This window comes from Spermophilus citellus (assembly GCF_964194105.1).
Source record: "Spermophilus citellus genome assembly, chromosome: 13".
NCBI lineage: Eukaryota > Metazoa > Chordata > Mammalia > Rodentia > Sciuridae > Spermophilus > Spermophilus citellus.
The window spans coordinates 80,800,795-80,827,841 of NC_138193.1; the positions used below are offsets into that span (position 1 = coordinate 80,800,795).

At 34.4% G+C, this 27,047-nt stretch overlaps 1 protein-coding gene across 1 annotated transcript in view; it reads left to right on the forward strand.

Moving 5' to 3' along the window:
* The window catches only part of LRPPRC (leucine rich pentatricopeptide repeat containing), a 108,005-nt gene that overhangs the window by 30,082 nt on the left and 50,876 nt on the right, over positions 1 to 27,047 (forward strand). The window contains exons 13-21 of the mRNA XM_081264072.1: positions 474 to 567; positions 3,532 to 3,598; positions 21,061 to 21,088; positions 22,706 to 22,763; positions 23,842 to 23,948; positions 24,159 to 24,236; positions 24,561 to 24,605; positions 24,964 to 25,071; positions 26,291 to 26,421. Of these exons, the coding sequence (XP_081120198.1) occupies positions 474 to 567; positions 3,532 to 3,598; positions 21,061 to 21,088; positions 22,706 to 22,763; positions 23,842 to 23,948; positions 24,159 to 24,236; positions 24,561 to 24,605; positions 24,964 to 25,071; positions 26,291 to 26,421 (716 nt within the window). The remainder of the gene's footprint in view (positions 1 to 473; positions 568 to 3,531; positions 3,599 to 21,060; positions 21,089 to 22,705; positions 22,764 to 23,841; positions 23,949 to 24,158; positions 24,237 to 24,560; positions 24,606 to 24,963; positions 25,072 to 26,290; positions 26,422 to 27,047) is intronic.

Consider the following 27,047-nt stretch of genomic DNA (forward strand, 5'->3'; position numbering starts at 1 on the left):
TAAGTTGTTTAGGGCCTTGCTAAATCACTGAGGCTGGCGTTGAACTTGATGATGCTCCTTCCTCAGCCTCCCAGGCTGCCAGGTTTACAGGTGCATGCCACCATGCCCAGCTAAATATGTTTAATCTTTATGTCATGATATGTCCCAAAATATCATTTAGTTCTATGCATTGAATTTTTGTTTTGTCCTGAGTGAGAGAATATTAGTTTTCAATAGTAAAGTCTTCCTAGAAAGAAAACTCTATGTGTAACTGATATTTAAGTTAAGCATTCAACTTAAAATGTTGGAACTCTACTACAGAACTTTTGCTAAAATTCATTTGTTCTCTATATTGTTCTACAAGATCATTTTTAAAAGCTATATTATCAGAATATGGTGATAAAAAGCAATATTCAGAATGTAGGAAATTTGAACGATGTGTTAAAATATTGTTAACTGAGGCATATTATTGCTGATACATGCTTTATCCCTAGAAAAATGAATGTCTACCTGAAAGTAGTACGTTTTCTCAAGCTGAATTGAAAAGTGAAGCTGTAAATGGGAACTTGGACTACGTTTTATCATTTTGTAAGTATGCAGCATTAGCAGTAAATTTGACAGGTATCAATTTCAGTTACAGTTGAGGGCATGCAGGTAGCTCATGCAGTGCAAGCAAGAAAGCTTTTATATTAAAGTCAGACTGATAAATTTGTGATTGAACTTGTGAATAATTTGGAATTAATTTTTAAAGTTGGAAGGAGCTTGGAGATGGTATTAGAGTGGAGGTTAGACTGGGAACCCTTAAGACTCAGGTCCTACTTTTAATTCAGCAGCTGGTATGTGACCTAGAAGATGTCAACCTGCCTTTGCTTTACTTTCCTTAAATTGGAATGGTACTACTTATCTACTCTATGGGAGCTGTTGTGAAAATCAGTTGAGACAGTTTCTGAAAGTATTTTTCACATTTGCATCTATCATGATCTTTAAGTTATGTGAAGATATGTCCTAGGTTTTCTTAACAAAAACACTGCAGATGTTTACTGTACATTTAAAACTGCTAGGATGCTTTACTGCTCATCACTTCTTAATAAAATTGCCTCAAATGATAGATGGAGAAAGGCACAGTGAGGTTACATGAATTGCCCGAGGTAGTAGTAGTGCTTTGAGTCAAAAGCAAGATTTTCTGACTTTAACTATTTTTTCCCCATATCATATTTTATTTTTATTAATTAAAAACCACTTATCTTAATTTCTTCATTTTTAAACATATCCATGATGTTACTAGACATATTTCAGAACTTGTGGAAAATAACATCATTTAAAACCAACACACAAACAGTAATTTCTAGCTCCCACGAGCTAGATTTGATTAATGTATATTCAAATTGTATAGGTGGAAGCTTTTTAGAAACCAGATTATTAGGTATGTATGAGCTGTGTATGTGTCATTTAAAATAGTTCATTACTGCTAAAATAAAATAAAATAAAAAGTTCATTAATGAACAGTAGTTAACAGTATAAGGGAAAGGCAACATGTCCAGTTGTCATATTTTCATTTTCCAAAGTTACAATTATCTTCAAATAGTACAAGCCTATTTCTTTATATCAGATAGTTAAAGTAATAGTTATTTGAGTCAAAGGTTGTGTAATACTTGCTGCTATGTGAGCATATTGATTTTGCCTTCCACTCTATATAATATATAGATTTTTCTATGCTGACAAGATGAAAACAGAGACACATTAGTGGAGGAATCTAGCTCATAAGGTGCATACTTGAGAGCTGCCTTTTCCTTTTGTCATACCATCGTTTCCACTTTATTGTCAGCCTCCTGATTTTTCAGACTTTCTTTGTTGCTAATGAAACTAGATACCTTGTGTCAGCAGCCTTCCAGCTTTCTGAGATGTTTCTGACCACCTTTGTAAGGCAAAAAACTTCACAATACTGTATGAAATACTATTTTGAATAGTCTGAAAAAACATTTTTAAGAGGTTGTTTATTAAATTTGAAAAAGAACAATGCCAGCCACTAGAAGGCTAAAGATATAATATATGAGTTAACTTTTGTAAGTACCCTCCCTTCACCTTGGATTTATAGATCTTTGAAGAACAGTTCTATAATTTTCATTGGCTGCTCTATGATATGAACTATTAGCTACTACATCACAAGGAATATCAGATATTAGATAGGATAGATGGATTTTCTTGATCAAGTTTGTGGGAGACTAGGATATACCTTCCCTTTTGTATCTATAGGAATATAGGAATGGCAAATTAACTTGATCAAGCAAAATTAAAGGTTACTGAGAGGTCTGTGGTTGTATCCACTTTAAAATTCCTTGAGTACCTAAGTACAGCTCATTTTAAAGATTTTTAGATTTTCAAATGCTATGAAACCATAGCCATAGGGTTTTTGTTCAAGGGATATAATAGTTGATCTGGGATGGTTTTATTTATATGTAAGTGAGCCAAAATAAATTTTTAAAATTACTGTTTCTTCCCATGAGTTTTTAAAAAAATTAAATCAGATAATACTAAGAGTCACATAAACAATATTTATTATCTCCAGAATTTGTCTTTACTTTGAATTCTTCTTTCATTCCACTAACCTTGAATTATTCAGAATCCACATTACGTTTATAGAAAATTATTAAATCAGTTACTTAAACATGATAGTATAATTGCAGGGAAAAATAATTCAGGAGAGCCAATAGTGATTTCTTGCTAGTTATGGCAAAAGTCTTATGAAGAATTAGTACAGGGCCTAATTCTAAGCAAATCAGGCTTATGATGTCAGCATTGAGATGAATTATTGACTGTTAAATGCCAAATGGAGTAAGCAAATAAATGCTCAGAAAGGTGAAAATCAGTATAAATCAATTACATAATAGAGGTAAAGACCTATTTTTTTATGACTCTTGTGTCAGTGCAGTTATTAATCATGGAAGAAAATGGAATGAGAAGTATGAATGGTTCAAGAGAACCCAACATTACTCTGAAAAGAACTTGACCTTTTTCTGTTTAAAGGACAAAAGTCATTTCAGTCTCTTTCCATAGTGTGACAGTATCCAGTAACATTCAGCCTCAGATGTGTGTCAGAGTGATTTGAGAATGCTTATACATTAGTAATTGCCATTTATGCAAAGGAATAGTTATAAATTCATTAATTGTACATACTTATGAAAATGAAATAAGATGCTTTAAAAATAGTTTATATTGCACATATTTGTTACCATATTATCTAAATAATTTGATATAAAAACACTTAAAATTTTTTTAAATAAAATTTCCCAATTGAAAGTAAAAGTATTGTAATTCCAGCTACTCAGGAGGCTAAGGCAAGTAGATTGCAAGTTCAAAGACAGCCCTGGAAACTTAGCAAGAATCCGTCTCAAAATAAAAAATAAAAAGGGCTGGGGATTTCAATAGTAGAACATCCCTGGGATCAATCCCCAGTATCTCTCACACACGCGCGTGCACAAGTTGGTAACTCATGATTTTTTTATTGTTTTGTTTTTTGATCTGAGATTTATTGATGATTATTTTCTTTTGCAGTGGAATCAAATACAGAGCCTTTTTCATTTAATTCTTTGAGAGGTAGCCTGATTCTAGGCTTTAGGAGGTAAGATGATCAACTTAAATGTTCTTTGTCTGAGTATGTACTTATGTCTCTTGTTCTTTTGATCTATTGAATGAAGAAAGATCTTACTATCTGAAACAACCTATCTGTTCTATTCTTCAAGTAGTTGAATTGAGTTTAGGCAGTCTCTTATATCATTTTTTTTTTTTTTTTGATGGACACAATATCTTTTCTTATTTATTTTTTATGTGGTGCTGAGGATTTCGAGGCAAGTGCTCTACCGCTGAGCCATACCACCTCCCAGAAGCACCACTCTGGGGATCAGTGGTACCTTTGACATATGGCCTTTGAGGTGCACTCAAGGTTGTAGCACTTGGTTAATGTGATAATCGCCACATCTGCCCCTCATAAAGGAACATCATCCTCTTATATCATGTTTTTCAAGAAATAGAGCTTTGGTGAAAAATCCCGTTTCCAGAAAATGCTAGTTGGAAAAGGCAAGTTGAAGTTATAGCGAATTTGCATGGATATTCGGTTTATTATTTAATTACAAGGTGACTTTTATTCAGTGTGGTCTATGTATTCAAATAATGTTAATGATCTTTCCCTTCCATATTGGTTTGTTTTCTGTTATTACAATGAGATACCTGAAGCAGGCTAACTTTATAAAGGAAAGTTTATTTAGCTCATAGTTCTGGAGATTCAAAGGCATAATAATGCTAGATTTGGTTCAGCTCTTTGGTGAGGCTTCTCTTGGCTGTGAACATCATGGAAGATTATGTCATCATGGGAGTGAGTATAGGAGGGAAGGCACTTCACACAACAGGAAGACAGCAATTCTGCTATTGGCTTCCCTCATTTAACTTGCTCTGGCAAGAGCTCTAAAGAGAGAGCTATAATCTCTTCAGAGGGCATGTCCCTAGTTACATAAGGACCTCTCATTAGCCTTACCTCTTAATATTGCCACACTATTGACCAAGCTCCAACACATGAACCTTTGGGGGCTAAATACAAACCTTATCCAAACTATAGCATCTTCCAATTTTGTTGTTTGTAAAGAACAGTAAATGAATCACCTACATGCCTTTTATCTAGATTCACAAATTATTGATCTTATGCCACATTTATTTGCTTTCTCTCTCAGATGGTCTTATTCTACACACATACACACACAAAAAAAAAAAAATTTTCTTTTTTGCCAGACTACAATGTTAATAGATCTCTCAGCAAACATCCCTTAAGAATAAGGTATAATCTATACAATAATATCAGTATCCTAAAATATTAGCATTTCTATATCATCATCTAATATACATGGTCCATGTTCGGATTTTCCCCGTTTTAAAAATTGCTTTTATAGGTATTTTACTTTTAGACTGAGGATTCAGTTATATTCATGCATTTTATTTGATTGCAGTTTCTTTTTATTCTCTAAATTCAGAATAATTCCCTTGTTCCCCTCCCGCCCCTTTAATGACACTAACCTATTTTTGAAGAGCCTAGGCTAGCTACCCTCTCTCATATTTTCTATTTGTTTTGTTTAATATTTTTTTCTTCTCATGATGAGACTCAGATTAAATATTTTTATCAAGACTGCATAGGTTATGGGTACTTCTCATTGTATCACCTCAGGGAATGTAATATCAGGTATCCATTGATGCCATCAACTAAGTTGGATCATTTTGGTGTGTTAGTCAGTTTTTATTATCCCTATATCAAAATATCTGAGATAATTAACTCAAAAAGAAAAAAGGTTTATTTTGGCTTATGGTTGTGGAGGTTGCAGTCCATAATTGGTTGTCCCCATTGCTTTGGGCATATGGCAAAAGCAGTACATCATGATGGGAGTGTGTGGTAGAGCAAAACCACTCACCTCATGACCGGAAAGCAAAAGGGAAAGAGGAAGGGGCTGAAATCCCATAGTGCACTTTGAGGGCATGCTCCATTAAGGGCATTCCTGCAGTGACCTCAGGACTTCCCACCAAGCTCCTCCTTCTAAAGATTCTACCACCTCCCAGAAACACCACTCTGGGGATCAGTGGTACCTTTGACATATGGCCTTTGGGGTGCACTCAGGGTTGTAGCACTTGGTTAATGTGATAATCGCCACATCTGCCCCTCATAAAGGAACATCATCTCCTTTGTAATTACTAAGAAATCTGTGGGGTATTACTTGGGGACAGTGTATCTTCATTGAATCAATTGTCAACTTTGGTGGTTGCTGAAAGGATGAATTTCTAATTTTGTCTTTCATTCTGTATTTATAATGTTAATGACTTTTGACCTCCATAGTAGTCAAGAGGTCAAACAAGTAGTTGAGATTCTGTGTTGCTGCTCTTTCTTTAGTCAATGCAGTTCTACTCTTTTCAGTGATAGTCTTATGTTTACAAAAAGGATAAGGTCTGTGCCTTTAAAATTAAATTTTGAAAAGTATAGAATTATAATCAAGTGAATAAAAATGCTAGCAGAGCCATATTTCTTTTAAAAAGTTCATAATGTATTATGAAATAAGATGTAATAAAAATTTCATACAACTTTCCTTGAAGACTTGAAAGAGTTTTTCACTTCTATGTCCTGGGTGGGTATTTCTTTTAACTTTATTAACCTTATACTTTTAAGTCAGTTTGAATGGCATTTATTTTAATTCACAGATCTTAGACTTCTCAAAGTACTTATAAGTTGACCCAGTGTGATGGACAAAAAGCCAAAACCTGAAGGGTATATTTTGTTGTTTACCTAGGTCAGTCATTGAGGTTTTAGTGGCCTGCTCATTAAAATCCATACACCTATCTGCTCCTGTAGTAAATATTTTTGGTTGCTGTATCTTCCCTTATTCTACTGTTTAACAGTATCATGTCTGTCCTGTAATTGTGAGTGTCTGTGTGTGCTTGTACTGTCACCCTTGATAATCTGAAGTATACTTAACCTTCAGTAGCCTGCACACACTTAAAATTTTGCTGCTTCTCATTGTATGCTGAGAATTAGGCAACCTAAGTCATTGTAAGGTGGAGTAATTAAAGGTTCTGAATAGGACATAAATATCTTTTTTTTTTTTTTTTAGATTTTGTGACAGATTTTTGTGGCATCTATTTGGATTACGCTTTATGCTGAAGAAAGTAGGCTAATGTGTGGTGTGGAGCCTACTTAGAGAAGACATTTCAACCTCAGACAATGTCTTTTTCATCTCTAGACATTCATTTTGGATTTTTTAATGTCTTTCATGACTCTAACATGTTCAGGCTTTTTCTTCTTGAATATACTAATAATATTAATGATAAATGTTTTGATGTCTTTGTCTATGAATTCTGTTACCTGAGTCTTTTCTGGATCTATTTCATTTGATTAATTTTCCCTCATTATTGATTGCAGGTCATACTTTTCTGTTTTGTATTTTTTATTGGATGCCAGACATTGTTAATTTCACACTGGTGGATGCTGGATTTTCTTATATCCCTTTAAAAATTTTTGAGCTTTGTTCTTAGTTAAGTTGCTTGGAAACAGTTCTCTGTTGCTTGCTTTTATGCTTTGTTAGGCAGGACCAGAGCAGCCTTTTTGGTCTAGGATTATTCCCATTAAACTGGTGTGAGGCAATATCCTGGATATTCTTCCTGATGGGCTATTTATGTTGAGGTTATTGGGAATATGAACTATTCTGAGAGCTTTGTGTGAATTCTGGAAATCATTCTGGCGCTCTCATTGGGAGTGTGTGAGTGCGTCAGAGGTAGTTTCACTAGGCTTGAGTGTTTCCTCCCACAAATGTGCGTATAAGTTCTCAGCTAAAGAATAAGTCAGCTTTTTCCAGATTTCCAGAGGATGCTCTGTTCAGGTTGACCTCTCTGAGGTTCTCTAACCCATGAATTCTGACTGTCTTGATTTCTGGATTCTCATCTCAGGAAACCCGTTGGATTCTGTGTTTTTTCTTATTGAATTGGGGCCTAGAAACTAGGCCCCTAGACAAAGAGCTGGGGTAGTTTTGGCATTTACCATGCATGTTTCTCTTCCTTCAGATGTCACTTTTTCCTCTGCCTGTTGTCCAAAGTCTGAAACCATTGTTTCTGGCTTTGTACTTGTTTGAGGTAGGAGACAAATGTATTCCCTGCTGTATTGCATCATTGCAGAGAAGTGGAGATGACATGACAGAAATCTCCAAGATCACCATCATGTATAGTGATTCCGTAGGGTAGGTGTGCCCACAGGATTCACCAAATATTCGGCTTATAGTCATACTCATTTTTGAGATTTATTATAGGACACAAAGCAGAATCAACAAGGGAAAAGACACATGGGGCAAAGACTAAAAAGAAACCAGATACAAGATTCCTTCCAAGATTCCTCTCCCAGTGGAGTCACTTAGGACATGCTTAATTCTTCCAGGAATAAGTTGTTTTAACATATATGAAATGTCTATGAGGGAAGCTTATCGGAGCCTAGAAATCCCAGGTTTTTATTGGGTCAGTCATTAAGTACCTCCACTTAGCATATACCAAAATTCCAGACTTCTGGAAGGAAAGTAGGTGTTCAGTCTAAACAAGTCAGGCACAGTAGCCACTCTTTAATACATAGTGAATGGTGGGGAAGTCTCCTGGAATCTAAGTTCCCATATGCCAGCCAAAGGCCAGTCTTGCAAATAGACCTTTCTACGGAGAGCACTCTTGAACCTGTAATATTTAGTCATTTCTGCACAGATGTTAGAACTCAACTAGGACTTTGGCAGTGGAAATAATAAGAGGATGTATAAGAAACTGTGGAAGTTAAGTTTACAGGCCATGATGATATTAGAAGTTGGTGATAAGGAGAACATTAACCAGGATGGAGAAGGAGGAGTAGCTTACTTTGGCTGTATCAATTTTGGGATAACCTTATGTTTTCTATATAATGCTATTTGGTGGAGATGAGAATTGGATTTGGGTATCAACAGTATTACTGTTCCACCCTGTTTCATTGAGGGAAACAGGGTGGACCAGTAATTCTTTTTTTTTTTTTTTTTAGAGAGAATTTTTAATATTTATTTTTTAGTTTTCGGTGGACACAACATCTTTCTTTGTATGTGGTGCTGAGGATCGAACTCGGGCCGCACACATGCCAGGCGAGCGTGCTACTGCTTGAGCCACATCCCCAGCCCAAGGAACAGTGATTCTTAAATCCAAAAGGGTTCTTGAAGTATTCCCTTGCCCCTATAAAAGCCTTTGTTGTAGAAACCAAAGTAAAACAAAGAAAAATTAAGTATTCTTCCATGTTTGTCTCTGTAAACAGGCATCTAGAGAAAATATTTGAGGTTTTATGTTTTTTATAAAAATAAAAGTGGTATTACACTTTATATACTACTCTTCAATCTTCATTTAATGCCTGCAGAAGATACATAGTATACCCCAGTAAAATTATACTGTTGTTTTTCAATAATTTCCCTATTGATGGACTCATACTGTTTTTAATGTTTACCATTGCCAAAATAACCCAAAGTGCTGCAGTAGATATTAAGTGCACATATCTGTTTGTGTTTGTGTATGTGTTTCTATATGCACATATTCCCCCCACCCCCCTTAATGGCTAGAATTTTAAAAAGAAACTTTCATTGGGTATGATGGTGTATGACTGTAGTCCCAGCAACTTGGGAGACTGAGGCTGGAGGATTGAGAGTTCGAAGCCAGCCTCAGCAACTTATTGAAACTGTGTTTCAAAACAAAAAAATTAAAAAGACCTGAGTATGTAACTCAGTGGTAAAACATTAGTAGGATAAATCCCCAGTACTCCCCAGAGAGAGAGAGAGAGAGAGAGAGAGAGAGACTGACTTTCTATTTCAAAGGGTATACATAGTCTTTATTAGTTACTGACATATTACTTTAAAAAGAAATTGTATTAGATTATATTAGCAATTTCGCTGCAGAATATGAGAGTACCCATTTCCCTGTATCCTTGGAGGTACTGAACATTATAGTGCTTTTTAATTTTGACCTAACTGATGTATGAGAAATGATATCTTATTGTATAAGATACTTTATATTGTCTTAACTGTTAAGCAGAGTTGAAACATGTTATCTGCTTACTGGCCATGTGGATTTCCTCTTCTTGAAATACTATAAAAATCCTTTTTCTAAATTTTCTACTAGGTCATATGCTTTTTCTTACCAGTTTGTAAGATACTGTGTATTAGGGATGTTTATCCTGTATCATGGGTGAAATAAGTGATTTTGAGTTTTTTGTTTGTATGTTTGTTTCTGTGGTTTTTTTTTTTTTTTTTTTTTTTTTAATCGTGTTGTAGAGAGTTGGGAAGGAAAGCTATGATAAAATCCAGGGTAACTGGAAGGAGCCAGTGAAGAAAGGAAATTTTAATTACAGAAATTTTACAAAAGGAAATTGTAGTTAGTATTGTAAACTACAGAGATGTAGGAGAGGGCTAAAGAAAGAGGGTGTTCACTTTAGAATTTTGAAAAGATTATCATCTTTTTATAAAAGATTTTTATCTGATTATCTTCAAGAAAAGAGTTTTTAACAGCATTATAGGGGAGAAGGGGAGACTGGAAGCTTGAGAATCTTGGTGTTTCAAAGTCATTGAATTAAATACTACATTGCTGGGCTGGGGATGTGGCCCAAGCGGTAGCGTGCTCGCCTGGCATGCGCGTGGCCCTGGGTTCGGTCCTCAGCACCACGTACAAATAAAGATGTTGTGTCTGCCGAAAACTAAGAAATAAATATTTAAAAAATTTTCTCTCTCTCAAAAATAAATAAATACTACATTGCTGAATTTATCTGTTCTTTGAGATTATTTTTATTTGAATAGATATGTTGAAAATATTGGAAAATAGATTATTTGTAAACCGCATCAAGCTAAGTGCTTTGCTTCTATCCTCATTTAAATCCTCTTTTGGTTATTTCCCTATTTGTTAGCATCTTAAATGCTTACTTGATTCTTGGCAAATAGCCACATATTAATAAAAATTTAAATATATTTAACAAAAGGCCTGCTTAGTGTTTGGGCAGTTGCAAATACTTCTTTGTTCTTGCCATAATCTTAGTGAAAATAAGTTTAATTAATCCCTTCTAGAAATAAATATGTAGGCTCTAAAACTTTATTTTGTTAAGCAGTTTTTCTTATAGTAAAATTTTAGGTTATGGTGACTTGGCATTATAATAATATGTTCATAATTGGAAGCATTTATGACATGAGGTGATTTCTTTCTTTCCCTCCCAATCCCAAAGCTACAAAAAATTCAAAACATAACTGATGTAATTAGAATCCTTTATCTTAGAATTAATGTAGCCAAGCCATTCTTTCATGTGATGTCAAATCAAATGTTATATATTTTTATAAATCCCTTCACCAGTACACTCAGTGCAGTTCATTGTTACAGTCACGTTTTGTGTTTGTCAGGGTCCCATTATACTCGTAACACTTAAGAATTGCCTAGGTGACTGGGAAAAAACTGAGCACAGAGTGGCAGTGAATCCCAGGTCAACTGTGTCATTGCCAATAGGGTCCATATTAAGTTACCTGTAACTCTTAGGCTCATGAGCACATAAGAGATTGAACAAAAGAGGGGCTGGGGTTGTGGCTCAGTGGTAGAGCTTTTGCCTAGCATATGTGAGGCACTGGGTTCGGTCCTCAGCACCAAGTAAAAATAAATATTAAAAAAAGAGAGGTAGATTAATTAACCAAAAGTGATTCCGTGCCAAAAATAAGTTAATCAAAAGTTACCCATAACTTACATGGATGTAATTAGAATTGGAATACAATGTTTAGAGTATTATCTGTCTTTTAATAAGACCTGCCTAGTAGTTCAGTGCCACGAGGACAGTAGTGTCTAGCAATCTGCAGCCTGATTTGCTTCAGGTTTATTTTTTAGGCTATCCCATAATATTTATGGAAACATGCTTTTCTTTATATCTTTTGAGAGTAGTTTAAGTGGAAAGCTGGTATTTCTGTGTATTGATAAGCTCAGGAAATGGTAATTAAAGATCAGTCAAGTGTAATACCTTTCTGGAGTTTTCCATTTTATAAGTTATCTTTAAGCATACATAGGCAAAGTCATCAGTCAAAAACTATTCAAATGTAATACTGCTTAGAGTGAGGTTATTCAAGATTACTAGGGAATTTTTTTCTTTTAAACCTTTTTTTCAAAAAAATCAGTCTATATATCTGGGCATTTTAAAGAGTATTTAGATCTGACTGTTAAGTTATTGAATTCTCATGTCAAATGCTAGAACTTGAAATTTTAAAATAAATACAATTTTTCGTTCCTCCTAACAATCACACTAGTTTAACAAAGTTCAAATGGAAAAGTGTGCACTTTCAACAGCTAAAGTATTAAGTCTCTTCTAAGAGACAGATTGACTCTGAGGCTAGTTTAAAACTTGGTTGGGAAGATAACTTATCTAAAAGAGAAGTATTTCAGAATTAACCTGGGGATATATGAGTCTTTAGTGCATAGAAAAAGAGTCACGTGGTAGAAATTTTCTGACCCGAAGGCAATAGCCTGAACTTGCTAAGTGGGGGACAGTACCAAGTACTGCTGCCTTCCATATATTGATTGAAAACCAGGTTTCTGATTCTAAAATTTGTAGGATCAGACATTAGCTCCACTGAAGTGCTCAAGTTTCCTGGCAGCTAGGTGCTGTGGCGCATGCCTACAATCCCAGCGGCACAGGAGGATTGAGAGTTCAAAGCCAGCTTCAACAGTGGGGAGGCACTAAGCAACTCAGTGACACCCTGTCTCTAAGTAAAATATAAAATTTGGCTAGGGATGTGGCTTAGTGGTTGGGTGCCCCTGAGTTCAAACTTTACTGCCAGATTTTAAGGTACTTTTTTTTTTTTTTTTAAATCCTCCAGCAAGTTTTAATGAATGGTACTTCTTACATAATGTGTTACACTAGCTTAGATTAAAGATTTTCTAATAATTATTTCTGATACAAAAATTTCTTCCTTTCATAGCATCCGAAGGCCCACTCTGAGGTGAGAGAAGTCTAGGCCCTGAGTTTCTTGGAGAAAATCAATAAGTTGACATGTTCTCTCTTTACAAAGAGATGGGACAGGGAGAGCTAGTTCTAGCCCCAAAGGAAGAGGGCTGAGCCAAACCCACAGCCCTAGTCTCTGTTTTCTATATGTACAGTGGAAAGAAAAATATCTTAGTTTGTATGATGTTTTGTTGATGCTTTTTTTAAATTAGTAGTTCCTTTATGTGTCTCTAAAATAGTTTTATAAAGTTGTAAAAAGGTTATTTGCAAATATTCTCATTTTTGAACTGTTTGGGAGTGTTAGCATCATAGTGTGAAAGTTAGAAAAGTTCTATCAGATTTACCCAGATGCTTTAGTAGTAGTCCATGGTAGGGCTAGAATGTTGATGTTTCTTCATGATTTTCTTTCAAATCCTGTTATTCCACTAAAAAGACTCCCTAAAAAGCTGAAATTGGCCTTGAACAGAAATGCTATTAACATTTTACTTCAGACTTGTTCTTCAGAAAGGGGTAAATTAAATTAAGTGTACAGAAAACGTGTCTTTTGTCAACTTATATAAACTTCTTGTTGTGGGCAGAGGGGCTAGCAAAATCTAATTTGTTAATTTATCACAAAACAAATGCCAAGGTTCATAGCCAAATTACCTGAGCTCAGGACATCTCTACTGTTTTATTAGTTGTAAGACCTTGGAAATCTTACTTTTTACTTTTTTATTGTGAATTATATTGTACATTCAGAGGTGTATGTAAAGCTGAAATGTACATTAGGGAAAAGAAAGCAAATGCCTGTTACTCACCACTGAGATTAGGAAATAGAATGTCACTGGTACTTTAAAAGCCTCAGTGTGCCACTCCTCAGTCCCATGAGGCTTTCCCTGGTGATCCCTGCTGCCCTGTCTTGGGTGGAATTGTTATGAGGCAGACCACTCAGAAAACACATCAAATCCCAGCTTTGTCCAAATTGGAGAGTCTTTTTTATTAGCTAGCTGGTGATTGCTCCCTGTAGGACCCAAACTGTCTCTGCAAGTAACAGACCCTAGCCTGAGCATTTCAAGGTATTTAAAGGCAAAAAACACATCCAGGTTGACGTAGCTGCAGGCAAATGGGTACAGAAGCTGAATTGAGCAGTTAGAAAGACAATACAATACCCGGAAACATATTTTCATTCTGGGTATATTCGGTGTTTCCCCTGGGACTTTCCATAATCATAAGAAGAGGGAAATAGGTCCAAATGATCCTTGTTGGGTACGAGTTAAAGAATGGTAGACAATCTCTGATAGGGTACATTGTCCAAGAAAAATGGGAACCAAAGAGAGAACAATTTTACATTGTATAAGATTTGCCATTTTGTGTGGCCAAACGTGTTATGCTAAGCAACTATTAATAGGTACAGAGGCCAGGTGTTCCCATGGGAGAGGATTTTTTATATGACATGGAGTCTCAGAGTAAAATGAAGTCTGTTTGGTCATTGCCCATATAGCCTGGCCCATAACAGGATCATTCTCTTGCTTTTCAGTATAATTGTGCCACTATTATATGTCCCCAAATAATATATGATTAATTGTGATTTGATTAATTGTGAGAAACCAAGAAGTAAAGAGAAACCTGGCAATAAGAAGTAACACTGCTATTATTAGAAAGTCTTCCAGAATGTAATCTGAACAGAATCTCTGGATTAGGGTCTGACTTCAATATTTCTAAAAGTTTACAAAAGCCCCTCTCAGGGAAGACAGTGGGGAAGGTATGGATGAGTCTTGAGAAGCGTGGGGTTCCTTGTGTTCAGGAAGTTTGTGGCCATACTAGATATCTAGCAGAAATATTTATTCCTCAAGTGTGTGCTATATCTAAGCTCATTGTGGCCTTTTTTGGACTTTTAGAAGTAGGTTAGAGTAAAACACTTCCCTGGGAGAAATGAATGCCTTTAGCTGATCTACACAACAAAGCAAAAAGGGGAAAGGAAGTATTTTATCAGTACACAGTCAAAACATTGTCTCAGGCTTAAAAAGAAATGTGGTTATCGTATGTTAAAAGGAAGATGCAGTGACAGGTGGCAGTGGCCCACAATCTGTACATCTAGTTATCTTTTTACCTGGGTGCTTCCTTCACTTTGACCCAGGAGATTCTCTTTGTTTTGGTGCAGGTTGAATCTTTACTTTCAGTATCTTAGACTTGTCTTTTGTGAGGAACAGGGTGTGGGTTACTCTCCTTTGAGTAGAGGACATCTTTTGGGAGCTCCTTGAGAAAAGCATATGTAGGGTAAGTGTTTTGAGATCGTTAATGTCTGTATTGTAGCCTCAGACATGGTTGATAATTTGCCTGTGTATAGAATTCTAGGTTGGAAATAATTTGCCTTTAGAGTTTTTTAGGCATTGGTCCACTATCATCTGTCTTTACAGTATTGAGATTTATTTTTGTAGAATTTCCTCTGGAAGTTGTAGAATCTTTCCCTTAGTACTAGTATTTTTACATTTGACAATTAAGGAATTTATATCCATTTTAATTTTTATCTCTGGAAACTTGAGGACTCTTCACTTTGTAATTAGTTGTTTAGAAATTTCTAGAATCATCTCTTGAATTCTCTAGACTCTTATAAAAGGCTTTTTTTCCCTCTACCATTCATCTTCTGATATTTCACTATAAAGTAATCTTATATATTTTGTGCTTATTTATTATTATCTGTTGTGCTGGATATACCCAGTGGGTGCTTTTAATCCAGACATTTGTATTCAGTTCTCGGTTGTTTTTGTTTGTTTGCTTTGTTTTGTTTTTTAAAATCTTCTCTTTCTGGAACTTTTGGACTGGTGCTTTTCCTTGCCTTTTTTCTCTTTGTACCAGGGATTGAACTCAGGGGTACTTGACTACTGAGCCATATCCCCAGCCCTATGTTGTATTTTTTTAATTTAATGACAGGGTCTCTCTGAGTTGCTTAGCGCCTCGCTTTTTCTGAGGCTGGCTTTGAATTCATGATCCTCCTATCTCAGCCTCCTGAGCCACTGGGATCACAGGTGTACACCACTGTGCTCAGCTTGTGTTGGTTTTGATATTAGTTTGGTGTGGTTTGGATTTGTTTGCTTTGGTTTTTATGTTTCAACCTTCTGTGATTCTTTCTTTTACTTCTTTCATTGAATTTTTCATTTCTGCTCTCATTTTTTATTTCTGAAATCTCTTTTGAAGTCCTTTCCTAAAATAGCATCTTACTGTTTCATAGATAATAAGCTTTTCTTTCTCACAGGATATTGGTGATAGTTTTTTGGATGCCTTTCCTCACCATGCTTATTTTCTATGTTCTCCAAGTTCTTATTTGTATTTTTTCCCCCAAATGTCTTTAGTATATTTGAGTAGGAAATGTAAAAAGTGATGAGAAGCTCTGAGTGTGTTAATGGGGCTTGATGACTTCCCTCCAGGATTAGCTGAGTGACTGGTGAGATTTTAGTGTTCATGTCATCTTTCCTCTTAGGTTTGGGCATTGTAATGAAATGTCTTCAGGATGTTGTATGAGGGAGAGCCAAGGATTAGCTTTTAGTGCATATTGTTTCTGAACTTGGAATTTTCCAGGGACTTTGTTTTATGCTCTGAAGAAGAATCCTTAGATTTTTGCTGTGGTCAGAGGGGAGCAGTATCCCAATGTGGAGTTGAGGGAGATGACCTAGGAGTTGTCTTGCTTTAATCCTTTCCTTTTGCTTTAGGAATGCAGAACCTGACCCTTTTGAAGATTCCATAGTATAAATTGGTTTCGATCCAGATTTTCTTACTGCTGTCTTGGGAATTAACATTCTCTTTACTGCTAAATTGGTTACTACTTTTAATGTATAATATTTTAGTCATCTGTATCTCCCATTTATTTTATGTGTCATTGAAAGAAAAAAAAAAGCTCTTTTTATCTAAGTAGGGCATAGGGGCATAGGGAAGGAGAAATTTAAATGCAAACTGTCAATCTGGTATCCCCAGTTAATTCAGAAAACCCCTGGACACATTTTAAAACTAAGTACTTTGTACCTCAGTTCCTTCATCTTTATAGGGGTTCTGATAATTGCCCTTAAAACAGAGATGTTGTGAACAGTAAATAAGTTTAAACAGAAAGTTCTTAAAAGAGTTCTTAATGAGTTTGTATATGCTGAAAAAAATTAGTGCTTATAAATGTGGACCATGGACTAGGAATGCTGGATAATAGGTAAATCAAGGAGAAATAGAATTAAGTATCAGTATGTACTAAGTGCTAATCCCTGGCACTTTCCCCCAGATTGTTCACAGTTGGAGACCAGAAAGAAAGCAACTACAAACTTGTCTTGGTTATTAATGACTGTTTAGAGGAGAAGGTACTATCTCTTTCTGTGAAGGTTGGGGAATGGATGGGCCAGAGCAAGATGTACTGAGAAGTTCCTGAGATGAGTACTGAAAGATAAATAAGAATTTGTACAGTGGATAGGAAGGGCATTTCAGGCACAGGCATTAAGACTGAGAGAAGAGTACATCTGTTCTCAACTTAGGAAGCCATGAAATAATGACAAGAAGTAAAGTTAGGATGGTAGCTTTAGGATTCCTCAAAAGGACCTCCTCCTAAATTAGAAGGTTTGGAGCCTGATTCATGGCTTTAAGCCATTGAAAGGCTTACATGATGAAGATAAGATTGACATGTATTCAGAAGGGGAGAAAGGTGCAAGTATGAGTATATGGGGGAACAGGCAATATTCAGAGATAATTAACTATATGTGAGATTGATTGAGGTGCCTATTGAACTTCCAAGTGAAAATATTTTTCTTAGCCTAAGTCTGTTTCATTTTCTGTTATACAGGAGTTTAAATAACTACATGCAAGATTATCTTAAAAATGAAAAATGTAATACATGTAGAATCTGGTATAGAGGCTTGCTTTTTTAAATTTTTAAAAATTTTTTTGTAGTTGTAGATGGACAGAATTCCTTTATTTTATTTTTTTATTTTTATGTGGTGCTGAGGATAGAAACCAGTGCCTAACACACTCTAGGCAAGTGCTCTGCCACTGAGCTACAGCCCCAGGAATGCTGGATAATAGGTAAATCAAGGCTTGCTTGTAAGGAGGTAAGAAAGGATAATTTCTAAAGGAGATTAAGTAGTACTAGGGGGAACGAGGAGCACTAGCAAATAGTGGTCAACAACAAGTCTCCATACTTAAAAGTCAAAGAAGACTAAAAAGTTTTGAATTTTGAATTGAGATTACTGGTAATTTTAGCATGAGTAGTTTCAGTGGATCGTGGGCTCAAAAGTGAGATTGCATTGAATTGGGGAAGTTTTTACTATTCTTAGGTAGATTGATTAATTATTCTTTTTAAAAAGCTTGATTTTGAATGATTCTGGATATTTTTGTTTTTGGTTTTTGTTTTAAATGTATTATTCACCATGAAACTGGTAGATATGTGTATAATTTTGAAAGTTTGTCTGAGCTTTCTGTAGGTACTTCATCCAGATTTGAGAGTAATTTATTATCTTTTAAATTAAAATTTGATAATAAGTTGGTATTTTGATGAAATAATTGATTACGGAAGACCAGCTTATGAGAGTTGAGAGTTGGAACAGAAGTGCAAAATTTAGATATGGTATATATATTATTATGGAGTTCAAACATTCATTAAAACAGATCTCTGTACCTATCACTCAGCTTTAACAGTTAAGATTTTGGCAATCTCTTTTATCTATTTATTTCCTTCTTCCCTGCCTTTATTTCCCTTGGACTTTAAAAAATAATTATTGGAACTCTGGTCATTCCACCCATACATCCAGAATATATCTCACAATTTATTTTAAATTAAATAGTTTAACTTCATATTATCATCACTCATGACAAAATTAACAGTATGTGAGAATTCATCAGGTTCCCAAAGGGGCTCAAGATATAGCAGAGGTGAAGTCTTGCAACAAATACTGTGCATTTGGGGGGCATCAGCTTCTCACTCTAGCAAACTCTTTGATTTTTCCCTGCTTTCCCCCTATTTGTTAATTGTAGTAAGCATCCTTAGGTTAAGATTCTTTGGGCTGGAGATATAATTCAATGGTACTGTGCTTGCTTAGCATGCGGGGCAGGGAATTCCTTAGAATTCAAGCTATTTGTAGCCTTTACTATATCTTACCCTTTGCTGTACAATATTTTATCTTCATAATATCTTGAAGCCTCACTTTTTTTTCTCACTTGTTTGGAAAAAAAACAACTTACTCTTTTTGGATACAGAAATGATAAGTAGTAAGAGGATTCTGCTCTGTAATTGATGGGTGGCTTAGATGAAAATTCTTTTGTAACAGTTGAGAGATTATTTTCCAGTACAACCTAGAGATATGATTTTTAGGTTAATTTATCATTCCTTCTCCTAACAGATTTCTCAAGAGATTTTTGTTCCCCAAATCAAAATAAATACTATGTTAAACTCTGCTGATATTTTTTACTTCATAAGCTCTTTTTTTTCACTTCTAGATTTTCTTTTTCAAAGTTTTTCTAATGTGTTTCAGAAGAGATGATTATAGGAAGCAGATTCCAGAGGCGCTGTTAAGCTGTTTAGTTAATAAGTAATTTTATATTTTGAAACATAGATTATAAGAACTTGCAAAGACAGGAATTAGAATGCCTGTGTACCCTCGACCTTCTTTCCCCCAGTGTTTATGTCCCACAAAACTAGAACATTATCAAAACTAGGGATTTGACATTGATACAACTTGTGTACATAGTTAGGCATTTTTTCACATGTATATTTATGTAACCATCACTGTAAAATACAGAATTATTCCATCACCACATATATCCCCCTGGTGCTGCCCCTTAATAGTCATTTATCCTCCCCCATCCTTAACCTGTAGCAACCACTGATTTGTTCTCTTAAATGGATTTCTAGTATGTCTTTTGTCTTTTCACTCAGCATAGTGACCCTAAATCTATCTAAGTTGTTGCACGTACAGTAGTTCATTCTGAATATCTTTTTAGAATAAAAATAAGTGTTCTGCTAGGTGCAGTGGCACATGCCTGTAATCCCAGTGGCTCTGGAGACTGAGGCAGGAGGATTGTGAGTTAAAAGCCAGTCACAGCAACTTAGTAGGCACTAAACAACTCACTCTGTATCTAAATAAAATACAAAATAAGGCTGGGATGTGGCTCAGTGGTCAAGTGCCCTGAGTTCAGTCTCCGGTACAATAAATAAATAAATAAATAAATAAATGTTCTGTTAACTCACTATATCAAAATTAGATCCACCCCAAACTGCACCTAACTTCAAGTCTAAAAAGGCCTATGCTTTTTTGTTGTGTGTGTTTATATTATAAAGTTGCCATGAATATGTAATTAGTTTTCTTAAAGTTTGTATTAAACATACCCAGACATCAAGGGTACAAAGCTTAGAAATGATGTAAGACTAGTGTTTGTTAAGTTGTTTTATAATGTTTTTTTCATTTAAGTAGGCAAAATTTGTGTCAACCATTTTTTATAACTTTCTTTGAAATAATTTGAAATTTTCAGGCATAGTACAGGGATCTCATCTATACTACATTCACCAACTTCTAGTATTTTGACACATTATCATTATTTACTGCCTCCATCTGGGTACCAGTTTGCAGGGGGAAAAATGTATTTTTCCTGAATTATTTGAGCTTAAATTATATATATCATGGCCCTTTACCTTTTCAATATATCAGTACATAATCCTACAGAGCAAGGCTATTCTCTTACACAACCTCAATAGTTAATAAATTCAGGAACCTTAGCATTACTGAGATATTTTTAGCTAATGTTGTTCATGTTCAGTTTTTTTTAAAATTTATTTTTTAGTTTTAATATGGTGCTGAGGATCAAACCCAGTACCTCATGCATGCTAGGCAAGCACTCTACCACTGAGCCATAACTCCAGCCCTTCAATTTTATCATTATGTCTTTTTTAGAATTTCCTTCTTTTCTATACAGAATTCAGTTCAAGGATGGATATTAGTTGTCATTTCTTTTTAATTTTCTCTAATCTGTAGCAGTTCATCCTTTGTCTTTTATGACATTAACATTTTTTGAGAATTTAGGCCAATTATTTTATAGAATGTTCCTCGTGTTTCCCCTTGATTATCTTCAGATTCTGTAACTCCCAACTGTAGTGATATTCTGTCTTTTAGGGAATTACATCTAAAGGCACACAGTGTCCATCAGTATCTCATTAGTTATGTTAGTTTTAATTGATCACTCATTCAAGGTGTTTCATTTCTCCATTATGTAGTTAGCTATTTTTCTCATTATAAGTTACAGACAGTCTCTGGGCAGACCCTTTGAGGTCATACAAATATGCTGCTTCATTAAATTTGCACCCCAGATTTAGGGGTGGTTCTTTTAATGATTCTTACCCAAACCAATTTTTTTATTTTGAGGATTCAAAGTGGGTGAGGGTCATCCTTTCCAAATTGCTTGTTCTAATGATTCAACTTGATTTTGCAAACATTTATTTACTTGTTTATATAAAGTTTTGATTTTACATATTACATAATATAATTGGCAATGCATTTTAACTTAAAATGTTTTTTAAACCTCTGGGTTTATTTTTAATCCTTTGCTGCCCTCTGCAGGTCTATGAATATAGATCTTTGGAGCAAGGTAAGTATGCCTAATCATTCAAATCACAAGGTGATATATATAAATAGCCAGTAAGAGCAAATATTTTAATAGCTTCACACATTTCTGTTATACTGTTAAAATTAATGGATTTTAAATCTTGAAAATGTTAGTTTTAAAACAGCAGGAAGCTTTTTATGGAAGTAGTCTTTGACTTAGTCCTAAGAGTCCTTAAGATTTTCAACCTTTCCAAAAGTATTTGACCTTATAGGTTTAATAATTAATTTTCTTTCTCTATGTAAGTATGTATATTTGTGTATGTTTCTGTATACGAATGGTATGCAAACCAACATCAGCCTTTTTAAGAAATTAACTGATTTTATGCAGGAAGCATAATTATAGTGAATTGCATAAAAGATTTTCAGCTTAATAAAATCAGAAGGCATGTTATTAATTGAAATTCCCAATTCTATTTCTGGTATAACTTGAATTGCCAAATTAGAAATGATACTGTTTTGACTAGAGATATTTTCATTGGTGTATTCATTAAGTGTGTTTTTGTTCAAATTGGCATTAAATGTTACTGTAAGTATGGCAAAAGTTTCTGGTAGAATTTATTATTTTCTGTGTGTGTGTGTGTGTGTGTTGATTAAAGGACAGTTGGTAGGTGAAGATTATTTTGTTTTTCTTTTGCACAATTCTTATTCCTACATTAACTACCTTTTGAATTAACATTAACTATAGCATGGTTTGTATAGAGGCATGTGATCATTTTGCCTGATTTTTTTCAAATTAATAAGTAAACAATAGTAGAAGTACAGTTTGGGCCTGTAAACACTTAAAATACATGTGCTTTAATAGCACATAAGCTCAGCTGTTGAATATGCATAAAATACATTAGAATTCTTCACACATGTCATTTGGACAACTAGTATATAGTTCTTTTCTGTCTTCAGCCTCAGGATATATAGTTAAATACCCTTTTCAAAGTTATAAGTTGGCATCATAGGTTGTGTAATAATTTTGATTATAAAATATGTTATTTGGAATTTTGAAATTAGAAATTTCTTTTGGTTGGTAGATTTAATGTTGAAAAATAAGTGTGTATGTCTTTTAGTTTATGTGAATTAATTGATAAGAATACTTAAGAACAAACAAGTTAAAACTTTTGACCTCTTTTGTTTTAGTGCCATTAAAATGAATGAGAAAATGTCATGGAACAACTAAAAATTTAAGTTAGTTACTGGTCCAGCATATGTTACTTTTTATTTCTATAAAACTTAAAAGGAGGACATAATCCCAGTTAGTGTCCTCATCAAAATCAAAATGATGAGAATATTGGTTCATAATTCCTATAAATTACTGTTTATAACAATTTAAAATGATATATAGACAAATCACTTTATAGCCTCTCCTTGTAACATTTCATAAAACATTGCTGCTTTCCTTCATCATGGGTTTATTTTTATTTTTAGAAGACAAACCTATTATTTAAAAACAAAACAATCTCCTTGGTGAGAGGGGGTAGTGTTGGATTACAACAATATAGAATAATACCTTACTGGGGAGAGGTTGTATTATTTCAAGAATTCAATTTCAAATTGTATTTGTTCTTGTTTGCGTCTCTTGCTGCAATGCACGAATTTTCTGTCTTACCAGATAACAGAATTGTTGTACAAGGATGGACGTTATTGCCAGGAGCCTCCAGGACCAACGGGTAGCGTTTCAATTTCGATGATTGTAACTTATCCACAAATTCATTCTTCTATGTAATAATGGACTAGAAGGATTATAGCAGGGAACACTTTTCTTTTGCAAAGTGAAATTTGAAAACATTTGGTTACACATCTTTATATTGATAACCACAGCATTTTGAGATCTGTGAGGTGTTTGGTTTTATAATAATTATTTTTAGAAGGCAGGCTTGGGATACTTTCTTTTCATGCAACAAGGAAATGCTTCTTACAGTGTCTGTGGCATAAGCTTAAAAAATCAGAGATTCTTAATATTTATGTGACTTTAATGTTTTGCAGGTATGGCTAATTTTAAACAAAGTAGGAAAAAGGTCTTGTGGATTTTTTCCACTTAAATATAATTTATTATATAAAAGATTATTTTGTCATTTAAAGATTTTCATTTGTCATTTAAGGAAGCTTATAATATATACTTTTCTATAAAAAGCCACCTTTCTTAAAAGTTCAAATCTCCTATCCCAGGCATTAGCACATGGCCCTGTACATTTTATGCTTGAATACATAGGAAAATTACTGTTGTTACAAAACATCTTTGTTAATCTTGGTTTTTCATTGGCTAATAGGCAGCTCTCCACAGGATTACTATATCTGCTTATTAAAATTATTTAACTTTCTATACTCAACATGTATAATCCTTTGTAATTTTATGTGTTTCCCTAAATATTATCCACAAAAAATTAGTGTAGAAAAGTGTAAAGACATTTATTTATTTTTACTACTTGTGATTTGGACAAGAGAGGGGTGTAAGGCCTTGGGCAGGACCACTTCTGTCACAGAATAGTGGAAAAAAATAGATTAAAGTAAGATTCAGTACTGAAAAGCTGTCACTCGGTCTGAAAATAATTAATATTCCTTTCACTCACCAGTTAGATATGTGCTCCCAAACCACATAATCTCTATGCCTCAGTGATCATTGTTGCCATTTCAGAGCCTCTCATCAGGGTGACATCTCACACCAAAATGATTTCTTATAAATTAATCTTGATAACATGACAGTCTCGGTAATTTTAGTGGAATGCTTTCTCTTGTTTTTTTCCACAGAAGCTGTTGGCTATTTTCTTTATAACTTGATTGACAGCATGAGTGACTCAGAGGTACAGGCCAAGGAGGAGCGTTTGAGACAATACTTCCATCAGCTGAAGGAGATGGTACCATTTCATTTTTTGCTATATAATGCTTGTCCTGCCTGACATGTATCTATTAGATTTGAAATTGCTGCTTTTAAGTACAACCAGACCACTTCTCAATGACATGCAAGAGTTGGAGACTTAAATTATGTCTGAGATAATTTCTGTTAGACAAATTTCAGTTTAGTTGTCTAAAACTCAGGTTTCCCCCCCTCCCTTTCCTTTGCACAGAATATAAAAATTCCTGAAAGTATCTACAGAGGCATTCGAAATCTACTGGATAGCTACCATGTTCCTGAATTGATTAAGGTGTGTGAAATGCTTAATTTATATATAAAAACCTGTTAAATTTTTTAAAAAATATGATGCTTTTGACAAAAAAGAAAAGTTTCATTGGCAGTCATTAAAACAAAGCTTTTTCATTGATTGTTGGTAAAAACTATATATTGAAGAATACATTTAAAACCTTAATTGTAATGGTCAGTATAGTATGAACAGAATTGCTGTAAAATGTTGGAAAGGTAGACAGGTAGCATTAAAATGAAGTGGGACTTTCAGATTTTTCTTTGGACATTTGCTATTTTAATTTTACTTGTGTCTTCTAATTTTGTGCTAACTTAAATCCCAATTTAGGATGTTAATATGATGGTTGAAAGAAAGAAGATAGACTCTCGTAAAGTAAGTAGGTTTTTGAGCGGGTTCTACATGTTATAATAACTGCATTTAACAAGCATTCTAGACTGCGCCCGTATAAAACCAATGTTTCTTAATATTTTCATCATTTTGTATATGTGTAAGAATTTGGCAAAACCTATTTGTCATCTCTGAAAAATCAACAGACCTAGGAAATTTGCAAATAGTCTTGCAAGATTCATTACCCCTAGAGTCCATCCATTGATCCCCAGGTAAATATCACTATGAGCATTTATAACATAAAGGAAAGTCAATTTAAAGGGTAGGGTGACAAGGGTCAAGTTTTCTTTTTGTAGTAAATTTTTCTTCCTTCTTTCTTTTTTTTTTTTTCCTGTAGTCTCAGCAACTTACACCATCTGATTTGGAGTCTACACTTGAAAATCTAAAAGCTAAAAATCAACCTATAGGAGATGTCCTAAAGCAACTGATATTAATGCTTTGTTCAGAAGAGGTAACATTTGTTTAAACATTTCAAATATGCTATTAGGGTAAAAAAAATTATTGTTCATAATAAGCAAAACTGAACATAATATTTATGATTTTTACAATTGATTATTATATGTCATGCTTGTGAACAATGCAATTAAATGAAAGGTTAACTAATTTCAGCTACACCTTGAATGGCATGTTTTCAGGTTGCTGTAGTTTGTTTACAATAATCTACAAAGTGAATGATAGTAACAGCCGTGATAGGTTTATCATACATGCCAAATGTCCTTTCAAGCCATGGCTCCGGTCTCTTATATCTAGATTGTCAAGCAACTGATACATGCAGTAGTCATTTGCAAGTCAAATATTACTAGGTTGTTAATGCAGGGATTGAAATTCCATTTTCCTGCTGGAAAAAAAGCTCTCTCCGAGATAAAGGGTCTCTTGCCTTTTTTCCAGTGGGCGTCCAGCTGTACTTCGTGTTCATTTTAGTGTGTGTCTGCAATTTGAGGGATATCACTAGACTTTTTTCAGGTTCTAGTTTAGCAAGCCTATGGTTTTAGAAAAAAATATCATAACTGAGATTATAACATGGTACTGTTATTTCTTTGGTACTAAACTAGAGTGAGAAACTTTTTATTGGTACATATTTCTGCATCTAGAAATTGGACTATGATTAGGGACTGATTTAGGAAGTATTTAATCTGGAAGTCTTCTAAATAGTACAGTACAAAAGCTAAAACATCAAATTTGGCATTAATAGTGGGCTATTTTACAATAAAAAATCCAAATTTGCATTTGTTAGAATTACCCTACATATACATCTGGCCTGCCTGCCTTTTAAAAGGTGAATAAAAATACCAAGGGGGCAGGGCCAAGTTGATAACATGAAACAGTTTATTTTTATTTATTTATTATTTTTTTGAAATCCTATTTTTTTTAAATTTTATTAGTTGCTCAAGACAATACAATGATCTTGACATATCATACATTTGATTCAAATAGGGTATGAATTCTCACTTTTCTACATGTACAGATTGCAGGATCACATTGGTTATACATCCATGTGTATACATACAGCAATCCTAGTGTCAGTTGTATTCTGCTGTCCTCCCTGTTCCCCCGGAAACAGTTTATTTTTAAAGTACTGTAAACTTTTTCTAAATACTGTAACTAAAAATGTGACATTTTTATTTTTATATTAATTTCTTCTTTTTTTTAACTTCAATTCTTTATTTTAGAATATGCAGAAAGCCCTTGAATTGAAAGCAAAATATGAATCAGACATGGCTGTTGGTGGCTATGCAGCTTTAATAAATTTGTGCTGTAGACATGATAATGCAGAAGATGCACTGAACTTGAAGCAAGAATTGTGAGTACCCTGGCAATGAAACAACTCATCAGCATCTGTGCTGATATACCACCCTTGATGAGTCACCTAGATTGAATATTACTGCCTTAAGTAGTTCAAAGAAATTCTTTTTTTTTTTTTAAAGAGAGAGAGAGAGAGAGGAGAGAGAGAGAGAGAGAATGAATTTTTTAATATTTATTTTTTAGTTTTCGGCGGACACAACATCTTTGTTTGTATGTGGTGCTGAGGATCGAACCCGGGCCACACGCATGCCAGGCGAGCGCGCTACCGCTTGAGCCACATCCCCAGCCCCTCAAAGAAATTGATTTGTTGTCAGTATTTTTGAAATTTCATAGCATAAGGCTCTTATTTCAGCAAGGTGTCTTAAGTACAACAATAAGACAGCCTAGTCTTTAAAGCCAAGGTTTTTTCCCATTGGTTATACTATTGGTGATAGTAACTGTTTTGTGAGGCTTGATAACATTTCCCTTTCTATACTGCACTATAAACAAAATTCTGTCCATTTCTCAGGGATATTTTTTAATCCCCATCCTGATAGATTTAGCAAATAAAAATTTGTCATTTGAGGTATTTCAGTGTTCACAGTGAAGGTTAGAATTATGGAAAGTACCATAAAGCAAAAGTGT